At 41.0% G+C, this 17,111-nt stretch overlaps 2 protein-coding genes across 2 annotated transcripts; both read left to right on the plus strand.

Annotated features, from left to right (window-relative positions):
- Positions 1-9,822: 9,822 nt before the first annotated feature.
- LOC118745460 lies at positions 9,823-12,147 on the plus strand. The gene has a single exon (XM_036478910.1). It carries the CDS (start codon positions 9,823-9,825, stop codon positions 12,145-12,147), a length of 2,325 nt encoding a protein of 774 aa, XP_036334803.1.
- A 1,301-nt stretch (positions 12,148-13,448) lies between these two features.
- LOC118745461 lies at positions 13,449-14,759 on the plus strand. Its single transcript, XM_036478911.1, has one exon. The coding sequence runs from the start codon at positions 13,449-13,451 to the stop codon at positions 14,757-14,759; it is 1,311 nt and encodes a 436-aa protein (XP_036334804.1).
- The last annotated feature ends 2,352 nt before the right edge of the window (positions 14,760-17,111 follow it).

Below are 17,111 nucleotides of genomic sequence, written 5' to 3' on the forward strand. Positions count from 1 at the left end.
CCACGTCAAAACGCGAAAGGGTGTCCGGCACAACATTTAAAGAACCTTTGCGATGCTCCATCCTAAATTTTTATCTTTGCAAAAGTAGCGCCCATCTTGCCAGCCTGCCGCTCAAGTCTTTTGTGTCATTAGCCACTTGAGACTTGAATGGTCAGTAATTATTCGAAAAGGCAATCCTTCAATATGTGGTCTGAAACGCTTGACTCTAACTATTACGGCGAGGCATTCCAGCTCGGTGACCGTATAATTTCGCTGAGCATTATTCAGCTTCTTTGATACGAAAGCTATGGGATGCTCTGCCCCTTCTTCATCGAGCTGGAATAACACGCCTCCTACCCCTATTTTGGATGCATCACATTGGATCACTAATTCCTTAGTAAAATCTGGTTGTGCCAGGACAGGCGCTGAACAGAGTTCAGCTTTAAGCTTTCCAAATGCTTCGCCCGCCTCAGGGGTTAACTTAAATAGACCAGGTGACTTTCGAAGGCAATCTGTCATTGGACCCGCCAAATCTGCAAAATTGGTAATAAACGACCTGTACCAATTTGCCATTCCTATAAACCTGCGAACCTGACGAGGAGACTTTGGAACCGGCAACCAGCTACAGTTATGCACAAGTTTTTTCTCTTTCATCATAGTTTTATTCTTCTTAAATAAAGTTAGTTGTACTTGAACGTTCGAGCGGTCTGGTTTTTCTTTTGTTTGGTCCAATAGGTTTCTTTGAGTCTTACTGCTGCAATAATGGCCGCACCGAGCAATTTCATCAAGCAAGGAGATAGAAGCAAGATGGCATTTAGGATGTATGAGAGCGTCAGACGAAGATGCGCTTACACAATTTTTGCGTTCTTTGTATGAATAGGCTGTTTTCAGATATGTATCAAGCCAAAGCTTCAGTATTTTTTATTTCTAAAATACAATTATAAGCTTTGTTTCTTAACAGATAATTATCACAGATTATAACTAATTTCTGCTGGAAAGCGTTTCTTAACCCAAAAAACTAGCAGCTCTCTCTCGTTCTAACGCTCTTCTTTTTTGGGCTCTCCTACTAATTTCTGCTAGTAAAATTTTTACAAAAAACAAACAGCCGTCACAATGGATAAACAAAAATTCGCGCCAAATATTTTCAATAGTCAAATACACTGGTCAGCTGATTACTTGCTAGTTTCTGCTAGTTTTGCGTTTATTTACTTTTTCGTTATTTCGCTCTCTGTGAGCGTAATTCTTTCAATTTTCTCATTCTTCTTCTTCCTGATAATTATCTGCTAGAAAAGAAAAGAAACAAAGCCATAATTTAGAAATAAATGAGACTGATGCTTTGGCTTGATGCGGTCGAAATGGACGAATGTGACTTGCAGACCGTTCCATCTGTCATTTTTCTTAATGCTATACATTGAACATACTCAATTAACAGGGTATTTCGTATAACTTGGAATTAAAAGTTTCGAAACCTGGTTACATTACATCTCGGTCACCTGACTAATTTGATTGACCACATTCAAGGCTTAGGCCCTTAGGCTGGAACTCCATAGGCAAGCGTATGCGAGATCCGTTGACATGCGCTTACGTGCGTAAAAACTGAGCAACTCCATAGTGTGCGCTTACACGCGTTTGTCAATTATCATTTCGATAAGTTGATGCAGCATATATACAGCATACATATTTATCAAGAAAATATATACCAAGCCGCAAAAATTCTCCATGAAAATATTTAGGTATATGTATTTACATATGTATACCCAAACGTATAGTGTAATTAACTTTAAGCTGGTTGCCTGCGCAAGCAAATGCATGAAAGTTGAGAAAATTCAAGTTTGTGTGCATCGAATTCATGTTCGGATTTTTGTCCGTTCTCTGCGCTTACGCGCGTTCCTATGGAGTTTATCCATGGTGAAATAATAATGTGTTGTCACTTAGAGGGTGGTTGTTGTAATTTTGCCAATTTCGGCATACCAGCGATACAGAGTGCCTACTCTATTTATTCCAATTTCATTTCGGGGCAAAATAGAACAAAAAATGGAGCAGACAATTTTGTGAAAAAAGTATGCGTAGTTATAACTGTTTCTTTGTTTCGCTTTTGCTTTGACTTTTCTTTTCAAATTCATTGGAAAATCTCAGCGATAATTTGCAATAATTGTAATTTTGTAAGTAAATTTTTTGGTAAAATATATACTATTCGTATACCACATATTATTGGAGCAGTACCTCGGATGGCTATGATGATGCACTTTGGTCTAGTAACTTAAACGTATAATTATTTTATAATATAACTGCTAGAATTAAGAAATGTAATTTTAAAATGGTAACGAAACAAGGTTGTAATAAAATTCCCTTTAAAGTAAAGATATTTAAAAACTAAGTACGCATATGGGCAAATCTAAAAAACAGGTAACCTTGGTGTTATTTAGTTTTTTTTTCACTGTTGGAAACTATATCAAGCTGGTTGCTTTTGGATATAATTCATTTACGTATACATGAAGCCTCAAAAAAAATTTTGATCAATTTGCTGCATAACTGTTGATTTATCGGTGTTTAAATTAAAAAATAATAATGAAATCAAGTGAATTTTATGGAATTTTTAAGAGGGGCAAAATTAATTATGTCATAACTTTTGAAGCACACCATATTCTGACTTGAAATTTAATGGGCATTTAGCACTTATGTGTATACTTCATATGTAGTAGGTAAGAAAAGTGTGCATTACAAAAGAACGAAATGGCAAGTAACTCAAAGTCTGTAACTCCACATGTCACAATTTTCGGTTTATCGCGTATAGTTTTTGAAGCATTTAATTTTAAGAACTTCTTAAGTATGTGTTGTATTCTACAAACAATTACGAATAATTTTATACCTTAGCAACAGGTGTGCCTTCAGAATAAACCAACTTTTAAAGATAAAATATTCTGCGATCTTCAGTTTGCTGCATAACTTCTGATTTATAGGTGTTTAAATTAAAAAAAAATAATGAAAACAAGTGAATTTTTTTGTAATTTTTAAGAGGGGCAAAATTAATTATGTCATAAGTTTGGAAGCACACCATATTCTGACTTGAAATTTAATGGGCATTTAGCACTTATGTGTATACTTCATATGTAGTAGGTAAGAAAAGTGTGCATTACAAAAGAACGAAATGGCAAGTAACTCAAAGTCTGTAACTCCACATGTCACAATTTTCGGTTTATCGCGTATAGTTTTTGAAGCATTTAATTTTAAGAACTTCTTAAGTATGTGTTGTATTCTACAAACAATTACGAATAATTTTATACCTTAGCAACAGGTGTGCTTTCAGAATAAACCAAATTTTAAAGATAAAATATTCTGCGATCTTGAGCGTAATTTTTGTTCCAAAAATATCTTAATTGAAGGCACATTTGGAAAATGCGTCGAAACGATCTAAATATTTTTATAACTACTAGTCCTTATAACGCTGCTAATACCTGTAAAATGCTTCAAAAAAATGTTCTCTAGAAATGTGTAAAAACCCCGATTTAGTACTTTTAATTATACTCCTTCTTGTAGTCAGAATATTTCGAGCGTGGTATCAAATCAAATTTTTTTCGACAAAGGTTCTGATAGTTGCTCTTACTTAATTGGAGCCCTTTAAATTCAATGGCGTCCCCAGTTTTGCCCGATTTTCTCCACTTTTGGAGATAGTGGTCTTGAAACTTTGCTTAAAATTGAACTATTTTATAAAAAAAACTCTCAGTTTTGAAGATATTTTACTAAAATTTTGCACACGCTTGTATTTTAATATTTCCTTCACTATCTCATAAAATCATCGAAATCGGTTCACTCTAAAATCTAGCTCCAATATAACTGATTGTCCAGAGACGTTGTTTTGCGTTATAACTCCTCCAATTAAGCAGGTAAAAATTTAGTATAGGTTCACTTTAAGAAATGGAACGCATACAATTTATTAATCAGATATGAAGATAGAGTTATAGCGCAAAAACACATATCTGAGTAATCAGTTGTATTTGAGCTATACGTTAAAGTGCACCCATTCGATAATTTTAAGGAATAATTAAGGCAGTATTAAAAAACCGTTATGTGCAAAATTTTAGTAAAATAACTTCAAAACTGAGGGAGTTGAAATTTAATCAAATTTTCAAATACCGTTATCTCGAAAACCGGAGTCTGGTAAAACGGGGGATGCCACTGAATTTAGAACGTCCCAAATAAGTGAGTTCAACTTTCAAAATCTCTGCTCAAACTTTACAACTTGAACAACGTAATTTGAACCCAGCTTATTCTTTTGTTTTCTATTTCATGTTTATTCCTCGTCTTACTTTTGAAGCACTTGATGAAAATGAATTACACTTGTATTAATCTATTTATTAAGAGAATACGAATAAAATGATATATAAAACATAGGCGTGCTCACAAAATTTAAAAATATTTTTTTTTTTTGAGGTGAACCTATTTTTTAGATTTGCCCATATACATATGGGGGTTTCCTGCGTGACGGACGTTCCGTTTGGATACACTTTTTTCATTATAAAAACTATAGTAGGCTCTGAATGAACACAAATTTTTTGTCGTGAGTAGTCATCATCAATACCTATCTGAAATCAATAAAAATATTTTCCACAAATGTTATATGGTAAGTGTATAGCGATTAAAAGTTCCCGTTCGGACGTTCCCAAAATGGAACTCGTATCGAAGATGACTGATGATTTTTGCTAAATTCTGCAAATATGTTAATGGTACAAAAAACGATGTATGAACGGTTGTTAGAAAAATAAGCAGCCATTACCATTGCGTCAAGTTAAACTTCCTAACGATGTTTAGTAGCTGTCAAAAACTGTTCAAAGTTGTTCGGACGTTCCCGTTCGGACGTTCCGATTTTTTCCAATGGATAAAATTTTTTGTTTAAGAATTTAAACGCACTCGGTTTTTAATGCATATATGGGATTTTATTGTAAATAAATATACGTCTATATGAAAGTCTTTATTAACGTTCGTTGAAGTCATTTCTTCGTACAAGTAGACGTACATATCGACGCCCCCAAACCATACTATGCTAAGTCTGACTAAGTCTAAGTTGATTTAGCATATTATGGTTTGGAAGCGTCGGTATGTACTATATATACTGTTATTCACAAAATTTAGTACATGATTTTGTTTTTTGTTAATATTCGCAATGTTTTACATGCTCAATTTTTTTTATTTTATTTTGTATTGAAATATGGCTTATATTTTAGAAAACCCCAATTAAATTCTAATATGAATCTGTCTATTAAAATCATGAAAAATCTGCAAAGCAAACTTTTAAAAAGAATTTCTAAAAAAGAAACAGGTATGCAGTTTAATAGTCTATTCAGTTTTAGCAAAGAATGTAGATAACAAGAAGGGACAACTCGTTATAATTGTAGCGAAAGTTCGCAACAGGGGCGTGCCCTCTCTTTTCCCTAGTCCATTTTTTGATTGGATGGTACCGTTACCTCAGACTACGCCACGAATTTGAGAGTTGCCGTTACGACACCTAACAGCGCTGCCGGTTTAAACGCATAAGCCTCTATTGCGTCCGCTACTGGGGTAAATAACTGTACTGGTGGGATAGGTGTTCCAAGTCAACGTGAAACCGCCGACCCATGTCTAGGCGACGTGTTTTCATCAACATCTTGCGCAGCAAAAATGACAACAACGACCAACACTACGCGTTTTCGTCCGGCTACAATTGCACGAACTACTCCAGCAGCTGGGGCACCTAAAAATGGTATGTCCACCGCTAGATCGACAAACGTCAACGCCTTTCGATCGTTTCCGGCTGCTGTAGCTCAAATAACAAATGCTTCTGGGTCGCACTCACAAGCGGGTATTTCTTCAGGAGTATTTTGCTAATTTAAATTCTTTAGGTTACGCACCTGCCAGAGCTCATAAAATCTACCCATTGCCAAAGTTTGGTGGACAGCCTGAAGAATAGCAAGCGAAAAATGTCAATGCTATATTAACAACGTCAGCGGAAACATATGGTCGTCCAGAACAGGTAATAAAGAGCCAGCTCGAAAAGGTACAGGTTGCAGCCTGTTCCCGAAGGAAAATTAGATAGGTTAATCGCGTTTGCTAATAATGAGAATAATATGGCATTAATCTTGCAATAAGTGGGCGCACAACAGCATCTGGTAAACCCGATTGTGGTTAGTGAGCTTGTATCGAAGTTGCCGATGACACGTCGTATGCAGTGGGCTGAAAAATGTATGGAATTGGGTCGTGACATAGTGGATTTTGGGCAGTGGTTGACATGCTTGCATATGGTGATGGATAGCCTACCGCCCCCAAAAGTTTCTATAAATTCCCGTGCGCATGGTAACGTGCCTGGAGTGAACAAGGGCAAATACTCGATGTTTAGTCTTGCGCGCCGTAAATGTATTATTTGCGAAGGCGATTGTCAATCGCTTGCTTCGTGTGAAAAGTTCACTAAGCTACCAGTTGAGCGCAGATGGGAGCATGTAAAGGAAACGAACAAGAATGATAGAATACAAGATTGCGCCAATGAGAGAGGATTTTTGAGCGTAATTTTTGAGTGACGGCATCTTGGTGCAATTGCGAGACAGAAATGCCAAAACGCATATAAAAATATGTAAACAATGCAGAAAAATGTGTTAATTTTAATATTGCATGGCCCGATTTTGCAGGAATCAATAAATATACAAAGATTCACACGTAGCAATAACTTTGGACATGTAGCCCTTTAGGTAAGTACGAATTTTAGCACACGAAAGAATGGATGTATTAACAGTGTTTGCAATTTCATGTAGACCAAAGGAAGGTGTGCAGCATATTTACATTTGTGGACGGTAGCCAACCACCATAAACTCCACAGCTGTTGACTCCACAGCTTTTATTTGATGACTTTTGTACCATTTCCGAGAGAATGCATGAGTGTGGCTTCTTTGGAAACAAATATTCTATGTAAGTAAAGGATAATTTAAGCTGAACCTTTAAATGTAAAATAATTTGGCCACTGTTTTGTATTAGGTACGAAACAGCGCGGTAAGATGCCGCTTGAATTAGCGCCTGGCGACCTTATCCACTGGTGCATTACCTCATACCAGCACTAAAAATATTATTCAATATCTTCACTAGTAAAGTGCTTCATGCACACATAGCTCGATTTGGTGTTTAATGCATCTCCTCGTCGGCAGAACTGCTTTCACTTTTTCGCCAGATTTGCGTCCGTAGGAAACGAAAAAAAAACTTATATCGCACGCTTTCCTTTAGTTTTTACTATTACACTTTGCTACGGAACACTTCATTTTCCTTTGTAATGTCTCAACAATTGTTTAAAACCACGCAAAAATATTAACGCACATATATTAAAATTGTTATTTCAAATGCTCACAATCAACAATTGCACCAAGATGACGTCACGCACACAGCTGATTCTGTCAGAATCACAAAGAGCGGATTAGCGGTACCGCGATTGGCGCAATCTCTATTTCTCTCAATCGTGGGAAACGAAAGTGAGGCTGGCTTCCAAAACGTATCAATACAATGTTTGGAAACTGTTATACTGCGGTATTCAAACTGTTTGTATATGCAGAGTTGCGACACATTGCAACCATATACATTGCATATTTTAAATACTCAATATAATAATGAACAATTTTTATGAATTTTCCATTTTTAAAACACCAATGGTAACCAATAACAAACGAAGCATCAACTTTGTTTCTGATGCGCTGATTGCGCTAGCGATGCGTTTCGAATTATTTTCGGATGCGTTTTGGAAAAGTATACATCGTCAACATTTTGTAGTTCGACGTTATTGAACGTTATACTTTGTACGTATGCAAAGCAATTGACGTTTTAGAAGTCAGCCTGTGTTTTGCCTACCTTAAATCCAATCATACCGTAAATAAATGTTTTTCAAAGAAATGCTGTGGAATCAATAATTGTAAAAAAATACCACAATCGTTTATTACACTCGATTCATACTGATTCCCGTGAGTCATCGACCAGTGATCGAGTAAGAGGGGAGGTGCCCCATGAAAAGGTTAGTTGCCACGTTCGTAGAAATGCAAATGAGGTTTTATTTCAAATCATGCCCGTTAAGTTAATGAATCGCGAGAAAGAGGTTGTTGTGTTCGATGTCACCATGCTGGATTGGAGTATTGCAAAAGACCTTGGCCTAAGTGGAACGAAAGAGCACCTGGAGCTATCTTGGCTTAATGGTCATTCCGTAAAAGAACCTACCGAAGTGGTTGAGCTAGGTGTTAGCGACACCGCGTCACATGGAAAACAATTAAAGATATCGAAAGTATATTTGAACAAAAATTTGATTCTGCCAAAGCAGTCATTTAATAAGAACGAAGTTCTGGGAGTCAATCCAAGTTTTGATGACGTACTTTTGGATAGTTATTCTGACGTCCAGCTCAAAATGATAATTATCATAAGGCTAATGCCTTACGCATGCATTTTTGCCAATGCCAATTGAAGTTCCTCGAATGTCGGCCATAAACGGGCCCGCAATTGTTAAAACGCGTTTGGGCTGGGTAATTTTTGGCCCTACTGGAGAATGCTCCACGGCGAAGAGAAGTGTACTACACGCTCATCGTATTGAACACAACGACGATAGTGAAATGAACGAGATTATGCGCCAATATTTTGAAATAGAGACATGCGGTGTCAAAGCTAAGGCGAGGCCATTGAAGTCAAAAGCAGATGACAGAGCACTGAAAATATTAAACGATACAATCAAGCTAAAAGGTGAGGAAGAAGAATAGTAATCCCATGTACGCGAAACAATATGATGCAAAAATAAGGGTGTTAGCGCAGTTACTTGCTTGTTAAACGTATTGATGCTCTATTTGTACCTTAATGTCGTAACGTAATAATTGTTATCGAGTTTTATAAATTTGTAAAACGACCACATCACTAGTGAAATATAAAAAGCTCATTCGTGATCTGGCGTTGAAGTGAAAGAAGCACACAAAAGTGAAATAAAGCACCACGCCTTGGAAAGCGTTTACAGCAAAGGCTTGCTTTTATTTCGTTCCTTGCCGGATCGCGTCTCAACAACATCCTTTATTTCACTTTTTGCCAAAGAAAAATAGCAAGTGACGTGCGTGAATAGGAGTACGCACGTGGAGTAGAATTGCGCAGCCGACTAGGTAAAAAGTGTGCACCGGAAGTATTAAGTGTGCATCGGCTACATTGGGTCCTGCATCAGCATTTTTAAGATTGTAAAAACGAAACTAAATTGTGCACGAGCGTTGGATTGCGGTCCGCGGTAGTATAAGGGTGTACCAGCCGACTTAATTCGCATTCGGAGTATTAAAACGCGCACCAGGAGTATTAAAGCGGTACACGGTCGGAGCGCATCAAGCGAAGGGCACACTGGGGCCATCAGCAAGATCCTGTGGAGTGGCGCGTAGACCAAGGAGGCGTACGGAGTATCAAGCAAACAAGCGAGAGGAGATTTGGTAAGTGCTTATGAGAGATTGATTTGGGTATGGGGCTCGTTAGTCGGTTAGTAGGTCCATAAGTAGGCAAAACCACGTAACCTCCAAAAAATTAAAAAGGCGGGAAAAGCACCGCGTAGCCATTTTTTCTTTATTGAAACACGCGCCGAGCAACCATTTTTAAATATGCCAGTAACACGTTCGGGCACAAGTACGGATAATAGTGCGAGAGAAGGAGACGGCGATAACTACGACGAACTTGAAGCAACCGTAGTCGAGCAGATTCCAACGAATCAAACCGTGCAGCCGTCGGTAGAAACAAGACTAGCGGAAATTTTGCAGCAGGTTCAAAACCTACAGGAGGAACTGAGACAGACTAGGCAGGTGCAAGCAAACACGGTCGGCGCAGGGGATAGCTATGGAATTATTACAGCTGCCTCCAGTGAAACGGGCCGCTCTCAAACCACATCGCAAGTGGGTGCAATACGGAAACTACGATTTGCCGGAATTCGACGGCCGTCCAGAGGACTGGCCAATGTTTAAGGAAACATTCATAATGACTACAACGGAGTACCAGTACAGTGACACGCAGAACATGATGCGCTTACAGAAAGCAATCAAAGGCAAAGCAAGGGAGACGCTCGAGTGTTTACTAATACACAGCAGAAACGTGAAGCAAATCATCAAAACTTTAGAAGAACGCTATGGGAAGTCGGAGCTGGTGGTGAAGAGTCAATTAAAGAAGATACGAAGTGTTGCACCAATCTCCGAAAATCATATCGACCAGTTAGTGATGTTCGCGACGAAGGTTCAAAATTTATCCTCCTTTCTTCAGGCTGCTGATTGTGATTATCATTTGTCAAACCCTACGTTGATGGAAGAGTTGCTGATTAAACTGCCTATGCAAAGGCGTATTGAGTGGGCACGACATGCCTCTACGATTGTACCGCGACCAACGATATGCCACTTTAGCGACTGGCTACAAGAATTATCCACAATTGTGAATTCAGCCTGTGTGTACTCGAGCTTGGAACAGCGCCAACCAAGAACAGAAGGGCGCCCAAGATTTTTCCACACAAACGAGGTCGATAGTGAAAGTTCGTGGCGAGGTAAATGCGAAGCGTGTGCAGAGAGGCACGCACTTAGTAAGTGTAAAAGATTTTTAGACATGGATCAAGGAGAGAGGTGGCGTTTAGTTCGTCGAAGGAGACTTTGCTTTAATTGTCTGAAAGGCAATCACCGTAGCAGCGTTTGTCGTGAACAACACGAATGTGGTGATGAGCATTGCACAAAACGGTGGCATACCCTTCTTCACGAGCGTAATGGAATAGAACGTATACGCGAGGTATCGCACAGGCAACAATCGTCACGGCAAGCATCGAATCACGTAGCACAGCAGCAGCAACAAGCCGTGCAGCTACAACCCGTTTCACCGGAGGGAATACATCAAATTTTTACGAACACTATCCCGTCTAACAAAGCATCGAAATTGTTGTTTAAAATTGTACCAGTTATATTGTACGCCAATTCGAGAGAAATCAAAACTTATGCGTTTTTCGACGAAGGGTCTGCTATATCACTAATCAACCGTGCCTTAGCAATTCGTCTTGGGCTTAAGGGGTACAGCGATAGTCTAACGTTGCAATGGTTTGGCAGCACAACTGTCACTGAACCTTCTTGTAGGGTAGATGTAGAGATTTCCGGTATTGAGCGAGGTAGCAAGAAGTTTAGTATGCGAAACGTGCGTACGGTTTCAAATCTCCAATTGCCAATGCAGTCGATAAGTCTGTCGGACCTTCATTATAAGGATCAACATCTGCCACTACGCGAGTACTCTGGCGCTGTGCCCGAACTCCTGATAGGATTGGACAATGCGTATCTTGGAGTACCACGACGAACGGCTCACGACGGTAGCAGAGGTTATGCGGTGGTGCTGACACAACTCGGATGGGTAATCTACGGAGCAGGGCGACGTCCATTGAACCAGGCGCGTTACCATACAATGTTTGCGCGAGTGAGTGAAGCGGGCGAAACTTCTCAGCTGGAGGACCTCATCCATGATTACATAATTAACGAAAGCATGGGCGTAGGTGTTGTGAAACAGGTGATTGAAGCCGAAGATATTGTGAGGGCAAAGAAACTGTTGCAGGAGAATACAAAGCGCAACGGAAACCAATTTGAAACGTGTTTATTGTGGAAGGATGATAACATAGAGTTGCCGGCAAGTAAGGAGATGGCAGAAAAGAGATTTTACGCACTAGAGAGAAAATTTAAACGCGACGACGATTTGAAAAAAGCATATGCGACGATTATAGCAGGGTATGTGGCGAAAGGGTACGCCAGTAAACTAAGTGAAGAGGAGGCAGCAGTCAAAGACAAGCGTACCTGGTATTTACCTCAATTCGCCGTGTTTAACCCGAATAAGCCCACGAAAATCAGGTTAGTGTTTGACGCAGCAGCGGAGTCAGAAGGGGTGTCGTTGAATTCGGCACTGTTAAGTGGGCCAGATTTATTGCAGCCGCTGGGAACGGTGCTAATGAAATTTAGGCAAAAACAAATCGGAGTTTGCGCCGACATAGTGGAGATGTTCCACCAGGTGAAGACTCGAGATGAAGACTTGTCATCACAACGATTTTTATGGAGATACGATCCTAAGGCCCGCTTGGATGAATATGTAATGAATGTGATGACCTTCGGAGCCACATGCTCGCCGTGCTCAGCGCAGAAAGAACAAAAACGCTGACGATTTTGAGGAGTTCCCTGAAGCAGTGGCAGCCATCAAAAATAACCACTATGTCGACGACTTTGTACATTGTTTCTCAAACGAAGAGGATGCCCTGAGAATAACGAGCCAGGTAATTCGGATCCATAAAAAAGGTGGTTTTGAACTGAAAAGGTTCGTGTCTAACTCTGAGGTCATTAACAATTTAAATAAAGAACCCTTTTCCATGCCTATGTTGAACCTTGATAGGGAAAACGCCCAGCTGTTTCAGAAGGTGCTCGGGATGTCCTGGAATACCGAGGAAGATGCCTTAAAGTTTGTGCTGTCCTTCGGGAAGGTGAATCGGGATGTTTTCAACAAGGAAAGGAAACCAACAAAACGCGAGGTGCTCAGCGTAACAATGTCTGTCTTTGACCCGTTTGGAATAGCAGCGGAATACTCCTCAGAAGCGAAACTAATCCTGCAAGCGATGTGGCGAGAGCGTAAAGGCTGGGACGAGAGAGTTTCAGATGCGGTATATGCGAACTGGAGAAGGTGGCTTCAAGCGCTGCGGGAATTGGAGAAGATAACTGTACCCCGCTGCTACGGAGCGACATTTATGCTAATGCCAGTAGAACTGCACGTGTTTTCGGACGCAAGCGAGTCGGCATATGCAGCTGTAGCCTACTGGAGGCTTCAGGATGAATGCAGCAACACTCGAACGTGCTTCATCGCTGGGAAGACCAAATGTGCTCCCATCAAACTCGTATCCGTTCCTCGCCTTGAGCTGCAGTCGGCAGTGCTCGCTGTGCGCCTTAGACAAAATGTTGTCAACAGCCATGATAAGGTCCCGGTCAAGGTAGTGATGTGGTCTGACTCGAAAACCGTTCTAGCCGGGATAAAATCAGATCACCGACGTTATAAGCCTTATGTAGCGCATCGAGTCAACAAAATCCTGGAAAATAGCGAGTTAAACTAATGGAGATGGCTGCCGAGTGCCCTCAATCCTGCGGACTTTGGGACACGCCCTAGAGATCGTAAGCGCGAATCTTTTTGGTTAACCGGACCGAAATTCCTCAAAGAAGAAGATAAAAAACTGGCCACCGAACGTAATATGCGACGCTACCAATGTGGAACTTCGAAATAAATTTACGTTTCTTTTAATACAAATTGATACCAATTTTTTAAAGAAATCTTCATGTTTTTTGAAACTTAAGAGAGTAGTCAGCTGGACACAGAGTTTTGTGAAAAACTGCCGTACCACGGAAGGAATGCGAGCTTATGGGAACTTAAAGGTAAACGAGCTTGAACGAGCTGAAATGTTTATCGTCCGAGCGGTGCAAATGGAAGCCTTCCCGGATGAATATCATTCCCTGCAGGCAGGCGATAAGATAGAGAAGGGCAGCGCGCTTTGGAACCTGAGTCCCATCATGGACGATGACGGCGTAATGAGAATTGGCGGTCGAATAGACGCAGCAACCACGGTTCCGACCTGGACGAGACGCCCTGCGATCTTACCTAACAAATGTCATGTAACAGAAATTATAGTTGACTATTTTCATCGAATTTGGAGACATCAGAACGAGTCGACGATAATCGCCGAAATTCGTCGTAAGTATTGGATGCCGCGCATAAGAACGGAAGTACGTCGCGCCGCTGCGAGATGTCAAGTATGCCTCAAGGAGAAAGCCGTTCCTCGACCGCCACAGATGGGACAACTACCAGCAGACCGGCTTACACCATTTGTTAGGCCTTTTACCTACACAGGATTGGATTACATGGGCCCGTTTACGATAACCATCGGTCGGCGTAGCGAAAAGCGCTGGTTCTCTTTATTCACTTCCCTTACTACACGGGCGATACACTTGGAAGTGGCGAAGGACTTGACTACTGATACTTGCCTGATGTGTTTGAGAAATTTTATGTGCCGACGTGGTATTCCTGTGCGTATTCGGTCGGATAATGATACGAACTTTGTCGGCGCTGACAGAGAATTGAAGCGGCAATTGAAGGAGTTTAATGACGGTAAGATAGCCGATGCACTTGTAAACAAGAATGTAGAGTGGGTATTCAACTGTCCCTCAAATTCCCACGCTGGTGGCTGCTGGGAGCGTCTAGTGCGGAGCGTTAAGCGAGCTATTGGGCACGCATTATATAATGAAAACCTACATGAGCACAGCCTTTACCATCTCATGTGCGAGGCGGAAAACATTGTAAATTCGAGGCCTCTGACTCACATCCCGTTGGACACCGCCACTGACGAACCTCTAACCCCAAACCATTTTCTTATAGGTACACCAAACTCCGAGCAAACACCGCACCCGCAGGAAGAGAAGTTCCAGGCCACACGTAAGCAATGGCGAAAAGTTCAACAAATGCAGTATCGATTTTGGAAGAAGTGGGTTAACGAATACCTGCCTGACCTCGTCCGAAGAACCAAATGGTACCAACCGGTAGAGCCCTTAGCAGTAGGAGACCTCGTACTAGTATGCGACAGTAGCCAGCATCGATCCAGATGGCTCATGGGACGCCTGGTGAAGGTATTCCCGGGAAAAGATGGTCAAGTGAGATCTGCAGAAGTCCAGACGAAGACGGGCACATTTAAGCGGCCGGCCTGCATCTTAGCTAAGCTGGAGTTGGGTAAATCTGGTTAGATTTACGGGGGAGGGGCTGTTAGCGCAGTTACTTGCTTGTTAAACGTATTGATGCTCTATTTGTACCTTAATGTCGTAACGTAATAATTGTTATCGAGTTTTATAAATTTGTAAAACGACCACATCACTAGTGAAATATAAAAAGCTCATTCGTGATCTGGCGTTGAAGTGAAAGAAGCACACAAAAGTGAAATAAAGCACCACGCCTTGGAAAGCGTTTACAGCAAAGGCTTGCTTTTATTTCGTTCCTTGCCGGATCGCGTCTCAACAACAAAGGGAATTAATAGATAAAAAGTATGCAAGACACTTAAACGCATCAGAAGAAGCTACGCGTTCAAATTTAACATTTTATTTGCCTCATTTCTCTGTTGTTAATCCGAATAAACCAGGATTGCGACTAGTTTTTGACGCCGCGGCTAAAGTGCAAGGGATGTCACTGAATGATGCTCTTTTACCTGGACCAGATATAAATCAACCTCTTATTGACGTGCTATTCAAATTCCGCAAAGCTCCGATTGCGGTCACGGGAGATATTGCGGAAATGTTATTGCAAATAGAAATTAGAAAGATTGATCAGGATTGTCAGCGTTTTTTGTGGCGGTCGAACGAGGATCAACCCATTTCTCATTTTGTCATGCAGCGTATGGTTTTCGGAGCAACATGTTCGCCAACAATTGCTCAGTTCGTGAAAAACTACAACGCTAAAAGGTATGCTGACTCGAAGCAAAGAGCAGTTCAAGCCATTACAAAACACCACTACGTCGATGATTATGTAGACTGCTTCCAATCAGAGGAAGAAGTTATCGCAACTGTGCAAGACGTAATAAACATTCATGCTGAGGCAGGATTTAATCTGCGAAAAATTTTATCGAATTCGAAACAAGTCAACGAAATTTTTGGTGGAAATGGATCAGCCGTCACAAAGAACGTATCACCGGACAACTCTGAGCGGATCTTAGGCATGCAGTGGGATAACCATAACGATGAGTTTTAAATTTGATCTGAAGTTTAACAAAGTTCTGAAAGAAATATTGCAACTTCAGCGGAAACCAACCAAAAGAGAGATGTTGAGCATCATAATGTCCGTTTTTGATCCCCTCTGTTTGCTGGGGAATTTAACAATTATCGCCAAAGTGTTCATGCAGACGTTCTGGAAAAGGAAAGTGGCATGGGACGACGAACTGCCTGAGGAGCTTTGTGGCCGGTGGGTGTCGTGGCTAGGAGTAGCAGCTACATATATTCTGTGATGCTAGTGAGTCGGCAACGGCGGTGGTGGCTTACTGGAGAATTGAGGCTCCAGAGGGGGTGAAACTAGCTTTTGCTGCCGGAAAGTCAAACTGCGCACCAGCAATATATGTATCGATGCCACGGTTGGAACTGCAAGCAGCGGTATTCGCTGTTCGACTTAGGTGCCACATTTTAAAATGCTGCGAAGTCGACGTTGAAAATATTGTTATGTGGACAGATTCGACTTCGGTGGTGAAATGGATTAACTCCGATACATATAAGTACCAGCAGTTTGTTGCCAATCGGTTGGCCGAAATTTTGGAATCGTCACATGCAGCCGAATGGAGATGGGTTCCTGGTACGCTCAACCCTGCTGATGATGGAACGAGATGCATCCAATATGACCCAGATGGACGTTGGAAAAATGGTCCAAATGTCCTAATGTAGCCTCCAAGTAACTGAGCAAGAGCTCCGTACCAAGTATATTGGAATCGCTCATCGTAAGTGTTGCCAGCTCTATGATATTTCACGCTTTTCAAATTACGCTCGACTCAAAAGGACGATCGCCTGGGTGAGAAGGTATGTTTTTAACCTGAAAATGAAAATTAACCAGCAGCCGTTAAAAAAGGATGAGCTTACCGTAAATGAAGAGGGCGCTGAGAACCTGCTTATAAAATGCACCCAACGATACGCTTTCTGCGAAGAGTACCGGCAGATGCGCGGTGGTCACCCCGTTAATGCAAGTAATGCGTTGAAAATGTTATGCCCGTATATTGATGAAGATGGCCTCATTAGGTGTAGTGGACGTATCGTAAATGCGCCAAATTTACCTGTGCAAATGAAATGGCCCGTCATATTACCCAAGAATCATAATTTCACTAGATTGTTCGTGGAAATGTATCATAAGCGTTTTCATCACATTTACAATCAGGTCACAATCAACGAAATATGACGTAAATACTGGGTTCCATCTTTGCGAGTATTGATCAATAGCGTGAGGGCCGGATGTAATACCTGCAAAGTACGAATAGCGACACCACTTCAGCCTACCATGGCGCCATTGCCAGTCGATAGGGTCACCTCATTTGTTCGCCCATTCTCATACACCGGACTTGATTATTTTGG

This window comes from Rhagoletis pomonella, unplaced genomic scaffold (genome assembly GCF_013731165.1).
Source record: "Rhagoletis pomonella isolate Grant_MI unplaced genomic scaffold, Rhpom_1.0 Rhpom_scaffold_00009, whole genome shotgun sequence".
Taxonomy (NCBI): Eukaryota; Metazoa; Arthropoda; class Insecta; order Diptera; family Tephritidae; genus Rhagoletis; species Rhagoletis pomonella.

Bases quoted from the DNA above. Each gene is read 5' to 3' on its own strand.
- LOC118745461 (XM_036478911.1), top strand. From the start codon at position 13,449: ATGGAAGCCTTCCCGGATGAATATCATTCCCTGCAGGCAGGCGATAAG.
- LOC118745460 (XM_036478910.1), top strand. From the start codon at position 9,823: ATGGAATTATTACAGCTGCCTCCAGTGAAACGGGCCGCTCTCAAACCA.